We start from the raw sequence: 18,739 nt of genomic DNA, 5'->3' as shown, positions 1-18,739 counted from the left end.
CTTTTGCTCTTACATAACATGTGAAAGTGAATATGCAGCCTCATTTATGGTGACCCCTCACGAGGGGTGGGGGGGTCTCGAGGATGTTCGATTATAAATTGGTTTTGAGCACCTGCCAACACAACACTGTTAGGGGGTGGAGTGAAGATAGGGCTGCACATGGATGGAGGTCGAGCTCTGGGGCCAGATCAATAGGTTAAAAGGGGGGTGGGGGGTATCCGGCACATCCAAGGCCTTCTGCTATTGGACAAGCCCAGTGTCATCCTGCTRKRATACASACCCATCCTCACTGACCCCAGCAGCYTCCAAAAGGRTGGCCTGAATTGTGTGTGACCTACCACCTGACCCTTCYGCCTGGGGGGGTTGGTCTTTAGCCAGCACTTTGGGGCTTGGGGGAAAACAGGACAGTTGTGGTTAAGCTGAATCATATGAATGAGCCCTGCCTGCTTTAGAGGGGAAGCTTTCCATTAACTTATTTGGGGATGTGGACATGAAGCTAGGGTTAGAGTTAGGGTTTTGGTTGAGGGTTGATCTGGATGGTGGACATGAAGCTAGGGTTAGAGTTAGGGTTTTGGTTGAGGGTTGAACTGGGATGTGTGCATGAAGTTAGGGTTAGAATCAGTCCAAATTGACTAACACTACATCACTGATTTGATGCGCTCGAACACAGCCAATATGTAGGCAGTGTTCATTGCGGTCAAGCAAAACCTCTGTATCCCGGGTGACGACGGGAAAAATCTATTTTTAAAGGTATATATATTAAAAAAAAAGTGCTTATTGCACAGTTGACTTAGAGCCCATGACACATAGTAAATAGTAAAGAGCTGCATGTCTTGAGAAATTAACTAGTCTTAAAACAGCCAAATTCTGTCATCAAAAAGTGCAGAATAAATGTAATTCTCTCGCTTGTAGATATCGAACTATATTGAACAAAAATATAAACGCACCATGCAACAATTTTACTGAGTTACAGCTCATTTAAGGAAATCTGTCAATTGAAATAAATTCATTAGGCCCTAATCAATGGATTTCACGACTGAGCAGGTGCGCAGCCATGGGTGGGCATAGGCCCACCCACTGGAGAGCCAGGCCCACCCAATCAGAACTCGTTTTTCCCCACAAAAAGCTTTATTACAGACATACATACTCCTCAGTTCCATCAACTGTCCGGGTGACTAGTCGCAGATGATCCCGCAGGTGAAGAAGCCGGAAGTCCTGGGCTGGCATGGGTTATACGCGGTTTGCGGTGTGAGGCCGGTTGGACCTACTGCCAAATTCTCTAAAATGACGGAGGGGGCTTTTGGTAGAGAAATTATCATTACATTCTCTGGCAACGACTCTGGTGGACATTCCTACAGTCAGTGTGCCAATTACACTCTCCCTCAAAACTTGAGACATCTGTGGCATTGTGTTGTGACAAAACTGCACATTTTAGAGTGGCCTTTAATTGTCCCCAGCACAAGGTGCACCTGTGTAATTACCAAGCTGTTTAATCAGCTTCTTGATATGCCACACCTGTCAGGTGGCTGGATTACCATGGCAAAGGAGAAATGCTCATTAACAGGGATGTAAACAAATTTGTGCCCAAAATGTGAGAGAAATAAGCTTTTTGTGTGTATGGCACATTTCTGGGATCTTTTATTTCAGCTCATGAATCATGGGACCAACATTTTACATGTTGTGTTTATATTTTTGTTCAGTATAATATGAAAGGAGAACAGTAGGTGGCATTTTTTATTTATTCGTTTTTCTAAATATGCTGCCATTTACTTTGGCATGCAATCAAAACATGTTTTCAACAAGATACAGAAGTTTTATTTCATTAAATCATTGATAGAAAATCCACTTACAGTTGTCAGAATGACAGTTGACATAATATATAAATTAAGTATATCTTAAAATAATGAATTATAGAGAATCGGATGTTAACAATATATCCATTCAACTAAAGGATAAGAACATGTCAAATGATTTGGATGATCAAATTCTATGATACATCACAAATGAAGGCATTGTAATTTAAGTCTTAATTACCAGTGAAAGGAAAGAATGTGCTTTTTTCTTCCATGGCAAGTAAAATGTACTCAAGTCAAATGTGCACTTAAAAGCAGAGGATTTTAGCATGAAATCATACTCAACGTATGCATTCTGAAATTGGTAGTTTGGCAAAGATCAAGACACTAAGACTTTTATAACCATTTTAACAAAGTGCTTTACCTTATAAAAGCACACGTATAACATTTTGATTTAAGAGAAATGAAAAATACCATATTTTCCTTCATCAACAATCTGTAAACTTACCAGCGTGTAAACATGTTTTCTACCATTCTAACAATACATTCTTTGATAGAGCACACCACTGCATATGTGTCAATTCCCTCAAGAAAATCAAAGGCAAAAAAACATTTGCAGAAATCTTTGAGAATTGATAGTATCAATTTCTTGATATTAATTCAATAGAGTTATTACATAGAGCAATTTGAAAAAAATAAATGTACTCCTAAAAATAGAGTATTATACTGCTCTATAACACCCATGAATAGAGCAGGGCTCTCCAACCCTGTTTCTGGAGACCTACTGTCCTGTAGGTTCAGTCCAACCTTAATCTAGTACTCCTGATTATGTTAATTAGTTACAACTGGGGTTGGAGGTGAAAACCTACGGGAGGGTAGAGCTCCAGGAACAGGGTTGAGAGCCCTGGAATAGCAGAATAAAACAATAATACATCCATCACTGAATAAAAAAAACAGCAGAGGAAACACATATTTTGCAAGTGTGTGTGCAAGAAAGAGAGCGCAATGGCAACATGGTTTTTCAATGGAGTCTAATGTTGAGTCTGTGATTTCCTCAGTAAGCTATACAAAAGTGCATTCACTGTCAATTGCGCACACATACACTGATTGTACAAAACAGGAAGAAAACACCTGCTCTTTCCATGACACAGACTGACCAGGTGAATCCAGCTGAAAGCTATGATCCCTTATGATGTCACTTGTTAAATCCACTTCAATCAGTGTAGATGAAGAGGAGGAGACAGGTTAAAGAAAGATTTTTAAGCCTCGAGACAAGGATTGTGTCTGCCATTCAGAGGGTGAATGGGCAAAACAAAAGATTGAAGTGCCTTTGAACGTGGTATGGGAGTAGGTGTCAGGCGCACCGGTTTATGTCAATAACTGCAACACTGCATGGTTTTTCACACTTAAGTTTCCCGTGGTCCACCACTCAAAAGACATCCAGCCAACTTGACATAACTGTGGGAAGCATTGGAGTCATGGGCCAGCATCCCTGTTGAACTCTTTCGACACCAGTGTATATACGGTAATGTATATCGAGTCCAATGTCAATCTCCTCATGATAGAATGTTTATCATAGATGAACAATAATATCTGTATGCTATAATGCATTTGATAAATTGTATATAGATCTGGTTTAAGTATACATACATGTTTACGAGACACAACAAAAAAACTATTTGTAAACTTCACAGACCAAGAGTGATTTAAGAAGTGATTTTCACTCATCATCCATCCCTTCCACTGTGCAGGAGAGAGGAGCACCAAAGACTTTGCTGTCTGTGATTGTTCCCCATCTTCTCAGGCGGTTGACAGGTCAGGTCTGGACCTGAATATTAGGTGTTTTATCAGCATTAAACAGAACTACAGCACAAAACTTGGTGCTAGCCCTCAGTTCACTGGCAGTGACTGCCATTTTAACATCTGCGCCATAGGCCACACACTCCCCTAATCCACTCCATCAAAGCCTTGTGCATTCTCTATGGCGATGTGTAGCTTCTCCCTCAGCTCCTCAAACGACTCATAGGGAGGCAGGTCCAGCCGGTTGAAGCTGAAGACGGTAAAACAYAACCAAATTCAAATGCACATTTGTTGCAGTAATCAGGTAGGACTATTAGCCAAACTGCTGTATTGTTACTCACCACGTGTGGGCTCTAGGTAGTTTGTCTCGTGTTCCCCACTGCTCAATGGTAAACAGCTGTGGTCCGTTAGACCCTGCGATTTCACAACATAAAACAAGATTAGGAGGAGAGAATCATATACAAACACCTCTGGTTACAACTCAGAATCCATGTTTCAAAGTTCATATCAATCTATGTAATGACAAAATGGTTAAAAACATAACCAGAAAGTACCCTGTATTATACAAATTAGTCTTAATACAGAGAAGTAGAGAAGAGGACTCACCGTAGAGCTCTGCAAAGCCATTCATTGGGACCCGGGAGGTGCCAGTCACAAACTGCAACAGGCGGATACGCTTCTCTGCATCCATCAGCAGAACAGTCTGAGAATGACATCATTCAAATAGTTGGAATGAATATTGAGAATTCACCCAAAAACTAATGATGCACCGATGTGGAAATTCTGGGCCGATATCAGATATTTACCGATATCCAACGCGTTCCTGGGAGTTTTCGCTTTCAGGAATGGGCTAATACAGCGAGGGAAAAAAGTATTTGATCCCCTGCTGATTTTGTACGTTTGCCCACTGACAAAGAAATGATCAGTCTATAATTTTAATGGTAGGTTTATTTGAACAGTGAGAGACAGAATATCAACAAAAAAATCCAGAAAAACGCATGTCAAAAATGTTATGAATTTATTTGCATTTTAATGAGGGAAATAAGTATTTGACCCCTCTGCAAAACATGACTTAGTACTTGGTGGCAAAACCCTTGTTGGCAATCACAGAGGTCAGARGTTTCTTGTAGTTGGCCACCAGGTTTGCACACATCTCAGGAGGGATTTTGTCCCACTCCTCTTTGCAGATCTTCTTCAAGTCATTAAGGTTTCGAGGCTGACGTTTGGCAACTCGAACCTTCAGCTCCCTCCACAGATTTTCTATGGGATTAAGGTCTGGAMACTGGCTAGGCCACTCCAGGACCTTAATGTGCTTRTTCTTGAGCCACTCCTTTGTTGCCTTGGCCGTGTGTTTTGGGTCATTGTCATGCTGGAATACCCATCCACGACCCATTTTCAATACCCTGGCTGAGGGAAGGAGGTTTTCACCCAAGATTTGACGGCACATGGCCCCGTCCATCGTCCCTTTGATGCGGTGAAGTTGTCCTGTCCCRTTAGCAGAAAAACACCCCCAAAGCATAATGTTTCCACCTCCATGTTTGACGGTGGGGATGGTTTCTTGGGGTCATAGGCAGCATTCCTCCTCCTCCAAACACGGCAAGTTGAGTTGATGCCAAAGAACTCCATTTTGGTCTCATCTGACCACAACACGTTCACCCAGTTGTCCTCTGAATCATTCAGATGTTCATTGGCAAACTTCAGACGGGCATGTATATGTGCTTTCTTGAGCAGGGGGACCTTGCGGGCGCTGCAGGATTTCAGTCCTTCACGGCATAGTGTGTTACCAATTGTTTTCTTGATGACTATGGTCCCAGCTGCCTTGAGATCATTGACAAGATCCTCCTGTGTAGTTCTGGGCTGATTCCTCACCGTTCTCATGATCATTGCAACTTCACGAGGTGAGATCTTGCATGGAGCCCCAGGCTGAGGGAGATTGACAGGTCTTTTGTGTTTCTTCCATTTGCGAATAATCACAGAAACTGTTGTCACCTTCTCACCAAGCTGCTTGGCGATGGTCTTGTAGCCCATTCCAGCCTTGTGTAGGTCTACAATCTTGTCCCTGACATCCTTGGAGAGCTCTTTGGTCTTGGCCATGGTGGAGAGTTTGGAATCTGATTGATTGATTGCTTCTGTGGACAGGTATCTTTTATACAGGTAAGAAACTGAGATTAGGAGCACTCCCTTTAAGAGTGTGCTCCTAATCTCCGTTCGTTACCTGTATGAAAGACACCTGGGAGCCAGAAATCTTTTTGATTGAGAAGGGGTCAAATACTTATTTCCCTCATTAAAATGCAAATCAATTTATAACATTTTTGACATGCATTTTTCTGGATATTTTTGTTGTTATTCTGTCTCTCACTGTTCAAATAAACCTACCATTAAAATTATAGACTGATAATATCTTTGTCAGTGGGCAAACGTACAAAATCAGCAGGGGATCAAATACTTTTTCCCCTCACTGTAATAGCTAACAGCTCAAACAATTTGGACGCTAAAGCCAAATTCATAGGAAGAGTTTTTCTTCACATTGCACCACCCACTTAAAAAAAACGCCACAGACCGCGGTCTCTATCATTGTCCTTTGTCTCCACATCAGACAGATGTCGACATAATATTTTTAACCAATTATCGTCCGATACCGATATGGTCACCGATCAATCGTGCATCCCTAACAAAAACACTCTAGAATCCAGAGGCTTCTGCTCTAGTGGTGGAGTATCCTCTTACCTTCCAGAACCACAGGATGACAGGCTGGTTGGGACAGTAGCCATTCTTGTACTTTGTGTTCTCCCTCCAGTCGTTCACATCCACGTCTCCCAGGCCACACATCAGAAGCTAAAAAAAACAAAAACAAGATAGAACATCACTCAACGATCTGGAAAGACAGGCTCTCAGTCATGCATACATCTCAGAGTGATAGGAATGACACCCACCTCCAGCTCATTCTCGTCAAAGATCTTGATGAGATCCTGGGGTATCAACTCATAGAATCCCTAAGACAAGAGAGAGGAACAAGCAATAAGTCAACCATTTCTTTCAATCTTATCACAACTCAATCAAAACATCTCAATAAAACCTAGTGTTTACCTCCTTGAATGCGGTCATCTGCTTCAGTATCCTGTTCACGAACCTCCACTGCATGACAAGACTGACAAAGAAAAGGTTTACTTAGAAATGGAAGCATTCAAAAGCCCTAATAAATTTCTAATTTATCTAATGATACAGACATTATGTGGTGGGTGGTGGTTTCACTGTCCATTAGCAAACCCTTCTAAGGCCAAATATGTGACTTGTGGGTCACCAACAGGTAACCAGCTGAACAGTACTACATGGCAGTGTGTATGAGGCGTGTTTCCTCTTTCTACCAGCAGAGAGCTCTGGTGCTTACTGGATGTATTCCTTCTTGTTGTCATCGGTGACAACTATTTCAGATCCTCCTGGCTTCAGCTCATGCTGATGTGTCTAAAGAGGAGGAAATGTGATGTCAGCATGACTGATACCAGAGTACCACCTAGCATCGACTTTAACCTCTTCACTCAATAGGCACAAGATAGAACAGAAAATACTTGTGCCAAACAACAAACAGGAAGCAGGTCCCACCTGTCCAAAGAGCTCTTCGTCTATGGTGAACCTCAGATCCAGGTCTATCGGGTCATTCTCCAATATCCACTTCAGGGAGTTGAAGTACTCACTGTCCTGAAATAACAAAACACAAACACCATTACCTCATGGTGAAACACTGCTGTTTTAGCTGTCTGATTTATCATGTCTCTACTATCTGATTAGGTGATGGGAAGATGTGAGAGTAATCTAGATAGTATTAGGCACCTACCACAGACTCCATGTCCTGTAGAGTAATGGGCTTCTGCAACATCATCTTGTAGAAAGGCCTGATGAAGAAGGCTAGGAAAAAAACAAACATGTCAGGATCTGTTCAACACACACCTAATCCTTGTGGCCCTAGCATAGAGCTGTCCTCAGCTCTTAGTTTCTCTACACACACTCGTGTCACACTACGATTATACGAATTAATGATCTTTTACCGAACACAAAGTTCATGAGCGAAATCCCCGCAGTGAGACTCACCGTCCAGCAGCTTGCCATGGTAGACAGCCATGCCTGCCACACGGCCAATGAACTTGAAGTAGGACAGGTGGTCCTCATTGCAGAGGCCTGAGTTGGGGTTGATCTGCAGAGTGTAGTTGTCCCTGACACAGAACAGGCAGAGGAGAAACTTAACACAGCTCTAAAGTCATCCAAATCCTTCTCTGATCCATTCCAGAACATATCCTCATTAAAATGATTCATAATGCTGTCAGAGATGTTATTCACTAACAGCTCCATTGAGGGCCTGTTCCATTTTTCCTTGCCTGAAAATGGAATTCTAACACATTCAAATAGAGACTCACGTGGCAGAATACTCAAACAGCCCATAATAGGGGTTGAACATCTCCTTGGAGATGAGGAAGAACCACTCCCTGGCCACGCCCCCGTAATCCAAGCCCTTCTCTCCCTCAAACTCCACCCACAGCCGCGCCTTCAGGAAGTCGGCCCTCTTGATTGACAGGATTCGTCTGTAGGAGTCCTCTAGCACGGCGTTCCGCCTGAGCTTCATCTCAAAGCGGTTGGGGATGTCAGCCTGGAATTAGAGATAGAGCATGCTGAGTGAGTGGACTTTCTACTGAAGAGCTGAGTTGACATCAGGTCAGGGGATGTAGCTGGACTAAATGTCATAGAAGATATTGTGAGGATGATTGAAAGAAAGACAAGATAGGCTTTTACAGTGTGAATGTGCTGTATATCTGACCTATTTGTGAAATAAAAACAATGCTTACCGGTTTCTTCAGCTTCTTCCGGAAGTATTCATACTTCTGTTTATAGTCCCTGGAGTAAGGCACAGCCTAGAATAGACAAGGATGGGAGATCCAATGACCGGAAATCAATTATGAACACATGATGAATTACGCGGTTTTATGACCAACCTGGAGAACCTGACTCCAAAAAGAGAATGGGTCATATTGCATTCCTCATAAATTACTCTACCGGAATCTAATAAATAAAAATCTCTAGCTATAGCTTTTTAAATATATCATCTGTACTTACTGGTCCAGTTACGGCTGAATTCTGCAATCTGGGGTCATCCCATTGTGTGTTCTTCGTGTCTGAAAATACATCAGATTTATTCAGCATTGGTAGTAGGCGTATGCAATTTTCACTCATTTTGACAAATTGTAGTACATGTCATACATACTGTGATCTATGTAGAATATCCTCCCATCACTGTGGACCCTCTCCTCCCAGCCAGGCTAAGATAAGGGATAGCGCAAACATTACTCCCACCATAATTTCCCCCCTTAAAATCAACCATTCACTCAGCAATTTTCAACTTTAAGAGGCTCATCACATTGGGCTGCTAATTGCCTTCTTAGAATGCTATTATTGGGTATGATATCATTGTAAAGCTTACCGGCATTGGCCCGAGGTCAGTTGGGTCTAGCGAAGGTCTCCTCCTCATGTGCACAGGAATCTTCAACCTGGGGTCTTCCTGTTCACAGCCAGATAAACAGGAAATAAGTCACACAAACAGGAAGGAGCAGTGAGAATGGCAGTATTGTCCAGTGGATAACTGGTCATTCTGGCCATGATGATGCGTGACTAGACTCTATAGGTAGGGCCTGGGGGTATTTCTTGATCATGTGACCTGATCAAGAAAAACTACATATACAGTACCAGTCAAAAGTTTGGACACACCTACCAATTCAAGGGTTTTTCTTTATTTTTACTATTTTCTATATTGTAGAGTAATAGTGAAGACATCAAAACGATGAAATAACACATATGGAATCATGTAGTAACCAAAAAAGTGTAAAACAAATGAAAATATATTTCATATTTGAGATTCTTCAAAGCAGCCACCTTTTGCCTTGATGACAGCTTTGCACACTCTTGGCATTCTCTCAAACCTGATTCATGAGGTAGTCACCTGGAATGCATTTTAATTAACAGGTGTGCCTTGTTAAAAGTTAATTTGTGGAATTTCTTAACTTCTTAATGAGTTTGAGCCAATCAGTTGTGTTGTGACAAGGTTGGGGTGGTTACAGAAGATAGCCTTACTTGGCAAAAGACCAAGTCCATATTATGGCAAGAAGAGCTCAAATAAGCAAAGAGAAACGACACTCCATCATTACTTTAAGACATTAAGGTAAAGAACTTTAAAATAACTTTGTCAATAACTTTCTTCAAGTGCAGTCGCAAAAAACATCAAGCGCCATGATGAAAATGGCTCTCATGAGGACCGCCACAGGAAAGGAAGACCCAGAGTTACCTCTGCTGCAGAGGATAAGGTCATTAGTTACCAGCCTCAGATTACAGCCCAAATAAATGCTTCAGAGTTCAAGTAACAGACACATCTCAACATCAACTGTTCAGAGGAGACTGCGTGAATCAGGCCTTCATGGTCGAATTGCTGCAAAGAAACCACTACTCAAGGACACCAATAACAAGAAGAGACTTACTTGGGCCAAGAAACACGAGCAATGGACATTAGAACGGTGGAAATCATGGGGGTCTGATGAGTCCAAATTTGCAATTTTTGGTTCCAACCCGCGTGTCTTTATGAGACGCAGAATAGGTGAACGGATAATCTCCGCATGTGTGGTTCCCACCGTGAAGCACGGAGGTGGAGTGATGGTGCTTTGCTGGTGACACTGTCAGTGATATATTGAGAATTCAAGGCACACTTAACCAGCATGTTACCACAGCATTCTACAGCGATACGCCATCCCATCTGGTTTGCGCTTAGTGGGATTATAATTTGTTTTTCAACAGGACAAAGCATACCTCCAGGCTGTGTATGGGCTATTTGACCAAGAAGGAGAGTGATTGAGTGCTGCATCAGATGACCTGGTCTCCACAATCCCTCAACCTCAACCCAATTGAGATGGTTAGGGATGAGTTGGACCGCAGAGTGAAGGAAAAGTAGCCAACAAGTGCTAGGCATATGTTCAAACTTCTTCATGACTGTTGGAAAAGCATTCCTCGTGAAGCTGGTTGAGAGAATACCAAGAGTGTGTAAAGCTGTCATCATGGCAAAGGGTAGCTACTTTGAAGAATCTCAAATATAAAATATATTTTCAATTGTTTTACACTTTTCTGGTTACTACATGATTCCATGTCTGTTATTTCATAGTTTTGATGTCTTCATTATTACTCTACAATGTAGAAAATAGTACAAAAAAAGAAAAACCCTTGAATGAGTAAGTGTGTCCAAACTTTTGACTGGTACTGCATGTCCTTTTAAGAATGGCGGTATGCAGGTGCTTGCTCTCTCACCCAGGAAGTGGTCTTAGTGTTGTGGTCGATGAAGAAGGGTTTTCCGTTGGGGGCATTGCGGACCTCCCAGCCCGCCGGCATGAAGCCACACTCCCTCTGTGAGCCGGGGGAGTGCTGGGGGGAACCCTCAGGAGAGAGCATGGGGGGCTGGTACACAGTGGCGTTCTGGGACAGAACAGCCTGGGCTGCTGCCTCTGAGGTTATCTGGAACATGGAAGGAGAGATGAAGATTAACACTATTGATATACTCAATAGGAGGGTGGACTGGATCCTATATAAACATTATCTACAGTGCTTTTGGAAAGTATTCAGACCCCTTGACTTTTTCCACGTTATGTTACAGCCGTAGTCTAAAATTTATTAAATTCAAAATTATCCTCAGCAATAGCCCCATAACTACAATGTGAAAACAGAAATACCTTATTTACATAAGTATTCAGACCCTTTGCTATGAGACTCGAAATTGAGCTCAGGTGCATCCCATTTCCATTGATCATCCTGGAGATGTTTCTAGAACTTGATTGGAGTCCACCTGTGGTAAATTAAATTGATTGGACAAGATTTGGAAAGGCAGACACCTGTCTATATAAGGTCCCACAGTTGACAGTGCATGTCAGAGTAAAAACAAAGCAATGAGGTCGAAGGAATTGTCTGTAGAGCTCCGAGACAGGATTGTATTGAGGCACAGATCTGGGTAAGGGCACCAAAACATTTCTGCAGCATTGAAGGTCCACAAGAACACAGTGCCCGACGCCCGGCTGATGGTGATGCTAGTAATACATACGGGTAAAGGGTTTAAGTCTCCTATAAGTACTGCGCAGGCACTTGATGTCGGCCGGGTGTAAAAGCCCATTGGAGGTTAGTCCTGCGGCTACTGATGCGCAGTATATAATCCGCAGAATAGGGTCTATCGACACCGCTCGCGTGACTCGACTGGGTCTCCATCATTCTTAAATGGAAGATGTTTGTAACAACCAAGACTCTTCCTAGAGCTGGCCGCCCTGCCAAATTGAGCAATCGGGGGAGAAGGGCCTTGATAGTCACTCTGACAGAGCTCTAGAGTCCCTCTGTGGAGATGGGAGAAACTTCCAGAAGGACAACCATCTCTGCAGCACTCCACCAATCAGGCCTCAGTAAAAGGCACATGACAGCCCGCTTGGAGTTTGCCAAAAGGCACCTAAAGGACTCTCAGACCATGAGAAACACGATTCTCTGGTTCGAGAAACCAAGATTGAATTGTTTTGGCCTGAATGCCAAGCATCACGTCTGGAGGAAACCTGGCACCATCCCTACGGTGAAGCGTGGTGGCAGTCATGCTGTGGGGATGTGTTTCAGAGACAAGGACTGGGAAACTAGTCAGGATCGAGGCAAAGATAAACGGAGAAAAGCACAGAGAGATCCTTGATGAAAACCTGCTCCAGAGCGCTCAGGACCTCAGACTGGGGTGAAGGTTCACCTTCCAACAGGACAACGACCCTAAGCACACAGGCAAGACAACGCAGGGCTTCGGGACAAGTCTCTGAATGTCCTTGAGTGGAACAGGAACTTCAACCCGATCAAACATATTTGGAGACCTGAAAATAGCTATGCAGCAACGCTCCCCATCCAACCCCACAGAGCTTGAGAGCATCTGCAGAGAATAATGGGAGAAACTCCCCAAATACAGGTGTGCCAAGCTTGTAGCGTCATACCCAAGAGTACTCGATGCTGTAATCGCTGCCAAAGGTGGTTCAAGAAAGTACTGAGTAAGGGGTCTGAATACTTATGTAAATGTATTTTTTATAAATTAGCAAAAGTTTCTAAAAACCTGTTTTTGCTTTGTCATTATGGGGAATTGTGTGTAGATTGTTGAGGACAAAAAACAATGTAATCATTTTTAGAATAAGGCTGTAACGTAGCAAAATGTAGAAAAAGGGGTCTAAATACTTTCCGAAGGCACTGGAACTACACAAGTTAAGTAGGTCCTGATTGGCTTTTCACATGACTTTGAATACTTCTTTAGTGCACTGTGGTTTGAGAGCGAGTGAGAGCAAAAGAAGGAGGAATGCAGCCTACCTGGATGAGTGGCCGTGTCCAAGTGGTTATCCTGCTGTTGTGATTAACGTAGTAGGGTCTGCTCTTACTATCCTGCTTCTCCTCCCAGCCTGGAGGCAGCCCCGCTGAGGTTGCTAACAACTATTGAACAACATAAAGAGAGAGAGAGGCATCAAACAATCCATACAACAATACCTCAAGTGAATAGAACAATAACTTCCTCTGAATCACTGAGCTACATGCTCAAACCTGATGACTGCATTCTCACTGTCCTTACATCATCTTGGAAAACTATGGAAGCCACACTTACACGCTAAACCTGAGCTCAGATGACCCTATCCTACAAATACTGCTGTAATACAGGAGTGTTGTGCTTCGGTGTGTGTGTGTGAGGGCGGAGGGGATTCAGGGAATGCAACACACCACAGGATGAACAGGGTGCTCCTCTAAGGTCAGTGTCTGGGCACTGCCTCTGCGACTGGAGTGACTTGAATGACTGGAAGGGCCCTGCAGCTGAAGAGAGCAAGACGACAGAAACCACAGTCATTACCCATACACGTGTTAATAGGCACATTTTCTCCAGCTATAGACAGGCACTAATACCTGTTTTACACTAAAATATTACAATCCCTCCAAGATTACTTAATTGCATTTGAAATGTTTTTTTTTAAATCAACAATATTATGCAAGGACTTACAATTTCAACCAATCAGCAGTGCACGTTTACTAGATATTATGGTTCAATCAAGCCACACAGATAAAAACTTTGCATATTGCCATGTAAAATGTTAGAATTGATGTAGCAAAATCAATAATTTTTGCATATCACAAAAAATCTCAGCGAAATCCTGGAGGGACTGATTATAGCTGTGTTGTTATAACACAAGATATAACGTGTGTTTCAGTCCCTTCTTGGAACTGTGTAGGACGCGTATCCGCAGGAGGCTTTGGGTGTCGGTCGATTAGTAACGGGAGCCTGGTCAGCGCTGGCCAGTAAATTATTCACCTGGAGGGAGGTACGTCGGTTGCCGGATGTGGCACCCGAGGCCTGGAGGCGACTGAGCTCATCACAGAAGGAGTGAAACTCCAGGGGGGAGTGGGGTGGAGGGGGGGAGCGCTGGCTGTTGTACAAGGTGGACTCATCCTCGGTCATGATTTCCCAGCTCTGGAGCAGACAGGAAACAAGACACATGAAGAGTTACCCATCTGTTCTGAAGGATGTCTTGATAGTGTTACGTCACTGTCTTCTTATCTGGCTATAAGCTAAGAAAACAGTTCTGGCCTGCTTGTTCTGGCACAGAGTGACTTTATTACACAAAACTGACATGTGATATGACTTCAGTAGAGCAACTTTTTGGGGGGACTTTGAGGAACACCCTGATCCTGAACTTGATCTTGTTAAGGGCCACTCTGGACTATCCTGACATTTAGTCATTTGCTCGGTTAGCAGCCTCTAAAGAGAGGAGCTAGGACCAGAACACATGGTCGTAAGATATTGTCCTTATAAACTCAGCAAAAAAAGAAACATCCTCACTGTCAACTGCGTTTATTTTCAGCAAACGTGTAAATATTTGTATGAACATAACAAGATTCAACAATTGAGACAAACTGAACATGTTCCACAGACATGTGACTAACAGAAATGGAATAATGTGTCCCTGAACAAAGGGGGGGTCAAAATCTAAAGTAACAGTCAATATCTGGTGTGGCCACCAGCTGCATTAAGAACTGCAGTGTATTTCCTCCTCAATGACTGCACCAGATTTGCCAGTTCTTGCTGTGAAATGTTACCCCACTCTTCCACCAAGACACCTGCAAGTTTCCGGACATATCTGGGGGGAATGGCCCTAGCCCTCACCCTCCGATCCAACAGGTCCCAGACGTGCTCAATGGGATTGAGATCCAGGCTCTTCGCTGGCCATGGCAGAACACTGACATTCCTGTCTTGCACGAGATCACGCACAGAATGAGCAGTATGGCTGGTGGCATTGTCATGCTGGAGGGTCATGTCAGGATGAGCCTGCAGGAAGGGTACCACATGAGGAAGGAGGATGTCTTCCCTGTAATGCACAGCGTTGAGATTGCCTACAATGACAACAAGCTCAGTCCGATGATGCTGTGACACACTGCCCCAGACCATGACGGACCCTCCATCTCCAAATCAATCCTGCTCCAGAGTACAGGCCTCAGTGTTACGCTCATTCCTTCGACAATAAACGTGAATCTGACCATCCCCCCTGGTGAGAAAAAAAGACGACTCGTCATTGAAGAGCACTTTTTGACAGTCCTATCTTGTCCAGCGACGGTGGGTTTGTGCCCATAGGCGACGTTGTTGCCGGTGATGTCTGGTGAGGACCTGCCTTACAACAGGCCTACAAGCCCCCAGTCCAGCCTCTCTCAGCCTATTGCGGACAGTCTGAGCACTGATGAAGGGATTGTGCGTTCCTGGTGTAACTTGGCAGTTGTTGTTGCCATCCTGTACCTGTCCCGCAGGTGTGATGTTCAGATGTACCGATCCTGTGCAGGTGTTGTTACACGTGGTCTGCCACTGCGAGGACGATCAGCTGTCCGTCCCGTCTCCCTGTAGTGCTGTCACAGTACGGACATTGCAATTTATTGCCCTGGCCAAATCTGCAGTCCTCATGCCTCCTTGCAGCATGCCTAAGGCACGTTCCCACAAATGAGCAGGGACCCTGGGCATCTTTCTTTTGGTGTTTTTCAGAGTCAGTAGAAAGTCTTCTTTAGTGTCCTAAGTTTTCATAACTGTGACCTTAATTGCCTACTGTCTGTAAGCTGTTAGTGGCTTAATGACCGTTCCACAGGTGCATGTTCATTAGTTGTTTATGGTTCATTGAACAAGCATGGGAAACTGTGTTTAAACCCTTTACAATGAAGATCTGTGAAGTTATTTAGATTTTTACTAATTATCTTTGAAAGACAGGGTCCTGAAAAAGGGACGTTTCTTTTTTTTGCTGAGTTTAGGTCTGGGCCTATATACCTTAGGTAGATCGTATAGTTGGACCGCACACCACGTACGGTTGTTTGATAATCGTACCAGAGACCGCAAAAGGATATAACAGAGTCTCGTCTCCATTTCAGGAGAATAACTAATTCCATTTATGAATTTAAAGTGTCATTTAACTTTAATGTGAATTTTTCAATACATTAATTGAATTTCGATTGACTTGAAAGTTACCTCAGGAGACTCTTGTCTGTCGTTGGAGTCCTCTTGGTCAGAGATCTGCCTGCGGGCGGTGAAGGCGTGCTGGGCCTCCATGTGGATGTTCTGCCTTTGCTCTGCCTCCACCTGGCTGTCTCTACACAGGGAAACACACATACATACTCACAGTCAACTTTACATCTCTTGACCAACCAGGCGTTACTGTATTCCAAAACTACCATTGTGTTGAAATAGTGCTAGATTAAGTTCAAGCTGTCAGAATAAAGGACATGACAGGAGAACCCCAGACTTACTGTACTATGGGCCTGTGCCACTGTGTCGTCCTGGTTTCGTGGTTGACATAGTAGGTCCTGCCCAGGTTGTCCTGCCTCTCCTCCCAGCCAGGGGGCATTGCAGGCAGCAGGTGGTTGTGCCTGGGACCGGACATGTCCTGGCCCTCTAAAAACTCCCAGCTAGGCTGCACAACAAAAACAACTGTTACACAACACGGCACATGCAGATGTCAACATTGCCCAAATCCTATACATACGTTTGTTCAAGTCAAACAATGTCTTGGCCACTACTCAGAAAATTCAGTGGCAATCATAGGGACTCATAATTTATTGAAGTTTGGCTTCAAATCATTCTAAGGAAGATGTCAGCATATTCATCAAAGGCCATGGACCCATGGTGAGACAAATATAGATTGGCCTTTTGGACATGATGTTCCTAGCCACTGCTTACATTAAGCATGTTCAAGAATGATGACAGGCTGGTTTTATCAATAACTACATCAGGAGGGAGATGGCAAGCAATCAGCCATCTTGGCTTGACACTGGTAAAACAAGCCTAGTGTTTTTTCTCCTGGCTCTGAGCACCAATATGCTGTTACATGTATATACTGAAGCACGCCGACTGAGCAACAGCCAAGGCACGTAGATTAGACACAGTCTAATCAAAGGAGGGGGGTGACGGCGTGGGAATATTCAATATCAGGGGGTCAGAGGGCAGGACGACAGGGGTAGGTTGGGTGGGTGGCGGTCTTACATCCATGTCTTCAGTCTGTTCTGCAGCATCCTCTGAGTTGTTTTTGGGTAGGTAGGTCATCTTCAGACGGAGATGACCCTTGACCCTGGATTTGTGACTACATCAAAAGAAAAAGTAAACACTTAACAAAAAAATGACATGGAAAACAGTGCACTTTCTAAATGAGAGTAATGTGAGCCTCTTAGGTGCATCAAATACACAATAAATGTAATTCAAACAATTTATCATTGTGACTCAAACATGAAATTGAGCTTTCTCCAAGGTAAAACCAATATGTACTTCATGTAGCTATTTGAGCTAAATTATACACCTCAGGAAAGAAAGGTATTGAATGTTAGGCAAACTCACTGGAATGGAACTCAAGATATTATTCAAATTAATTTATGCAATGCTGAATGTGATAAAAATGTAAAGGAAAATGTCACTAAGTAAATCCATGTTAAACCAGGAAGGATAAGCAGCTTGAATAATCATGAAATAATGCAAACCTTCTCGGGTGAAGTAGAAAATCCTTGAATGTGTATGGCCTTTCAATGTTAGGATTTTCTGTCTGAAATAAAAATAAATAAAAAACGATTTAAAAACAGTTGAAATGCTCTATAAAGATATTTGCTGTATAACATCTACACATGCAGTAACTGTATAATATATCAACAGTAAACAAGTCCTGTATAGACAGTGGACAGATGCCATGTAAAGGTAGGAAAAAGTAACAAACATGGAGGACTGTATTTCCATAACTATGGACAACGTTGTGGAACGGACTCTGACATGAGGGTGTTTATGTTTACATGAGTGCGCCTATGACAGTTCATGGGTGAAGATAACTATGTAAAGATCTCCAACAAATTATATCTAAAGGAGAACATGGAACACCAAACAGCAGAGACTATCCTACTCCTTTAGACGTGGGATTGGAAACATGTTGATTTAGGAGAATTGGTTTCCACATACATTATGCAAGCGCTAAATAAACAATTTCCTTGCACTAGGCTCACCGGTATCTGGTGTAATGGTACATCCACCTGCCCCAGAAAGTCATCACGTGTCTGTGGAAGGATATAAGAGATTGTAATGGTGAGTCATGTACAGTAGTCATTCATGAGTCAGTCCATCAAAAAAGGGAGTGGTTACAATGTATCAGGCATGTTTGCGGACTCGCACGCACACACACAAATAAAGGTTKAATTAAAAAAATTAAGATAAAGGGCTTCATTGCCAAAATCACAAAGTATCCCTTTAATGCTGTGTATTCATATTCACACAATTTTACATACCGCAGGCTGTCCCAACACATAATTACATGAAATTGCATTCTAATAGTGTAAAAGGTTATTGTAAGAGGCTGACACTAAAATGTTGTATTTTACACCCATTTGAAGAGAAAAAAGGTTATTAATTTGTATGATAAGATTGCAAATTTTCTCAGGGAACCCCCATTTCAATTTCAGGGGATCCCACCCCAAGGTTTGAAACCCCTGTATTAGACATGTGGATTGAATAATTCAGGGGTTATCAGCCCACAGTATAGCTAGAGCATTAGACGTCTTAATATGTAGTTGTGGAGCAGTGT

The 18,739-nt window shown here is 43.0% G+C and overlaps 1 protein-coding gene across 3 annotated transcripts in view; it reads right to left on the bottom strand.

The window, feature by feature from the left end:
* Positions 1-1,725: 1,725 nt before the first annotated feature.
* The window catches only part of LOC111969403 (NEDD4 E3 ubiquitin protein ligase), a 50,282-nt gene continuing 33,268 nt past the window's right edge, over positions 1,726-18,739 (bottom strand). For 2 of the 3 annotated variants that reach the window (XM_070445432.1, XM_023995528.2), the window contains 24 exons: positions 18,165-18,215; positions 17,655-17,716; positions 17,167-17,263; positions 16,434-16,597; positions 16,156-16,276; positions 13,966-14,124; positions 13,383-13,472; positions 12,981-13,100; positions 10,926-11,129; positions 9,061-9,138; positions 8,845-8,899; positions 8,697-8,755; positions 8,429-8,494; positions 8,003-8,232; positions 7,680-7,801; positions 7,426-7,496; positions 7,194-7,289; positions 6,982-7,055; positions 6,681-6,741; positions 6,527-6,586; positions 6,321-6,428; positions 4,200-4,296; positions 3,935-4,007; positions 1,726-3,843 (listed from right to left, as the gene is read on the bottom strand). In XM_070445432.1, the coding sequence (XP_070301533.1) occupies positions 3,741-3,843; positions 3,935-4,007; positions 4,200-4,296; positions 6,321-6,428; positions 6,527-6,586; positions 6,681-6,741; positions 6,982-7,055; positions 7,194-7,289; positions 7,426-7,496; positions 7,680-7,801; positions 8,003-8,232; positions 8,429-8,494; positions 8,697-8,755; positions 8,845-8,899; positions 9,061-9,138; positions 10,926-11,129; positions 12,981-13,100; positions 13,383-13,472; positions 13,966-14,124; positions 16,156-16,276; positions 16,434-16,597; positions 17,167-17,263; positions 17,655-17,716; positions 18,165-18,215 (2,421 nt within the window). In that variant the 3' untranslated portion in view covers positions 1,726-3,740. The remainder of the gene's footprint in view (positions 3,844-3,934; positions 4,008-4,199; positions 4,297-6,320; positions 6,429-6,526; positions 6,587-6,680; positions 6,742-6,981; positions 7,056-7,193; positions 7,290-7,425; positions 7,497-7,679; positions 7,802-8,002; positions 8,233-8,428; positions 8,495-8,696; positions 8,756-8,844; positions 8,900-9,060; positions 9,139-10,925; positions 11,130-12,980; positions 13,101-13,382; positions 13,473-13,965; positions 14,125-16,155; positions 16,277-16,433; positions 16,598-17,166; positions 17,264-17,654; positions 17,717-18,164; positions 18,216-18,739) is intronic. The other variant, XM_023995527.2, reaches the window with a different exon arrangement.

Source organism: Salvelinus sp. IW2-2015, linkage group LG10 (assembly GCF_002910315.2).
Source record: "Salvelinus sp. IW2-2015 linkage group LG10, ASM291031v2, whole genome shotgun sequence".
In the NCBI taxonomy this organism is placed as follows: domain Eukaryota; kingdom Metazoa; phylum Chordata; class Actinopteri; order Salmoniformes; family Salmonidae; genus Salvelinus; species Salvelinus sp. IW2-2015.
Note: the sequence above shows the minus strand (reverse complement) of the source record. Positions and strands in the feature narration are given on the sequence as shown.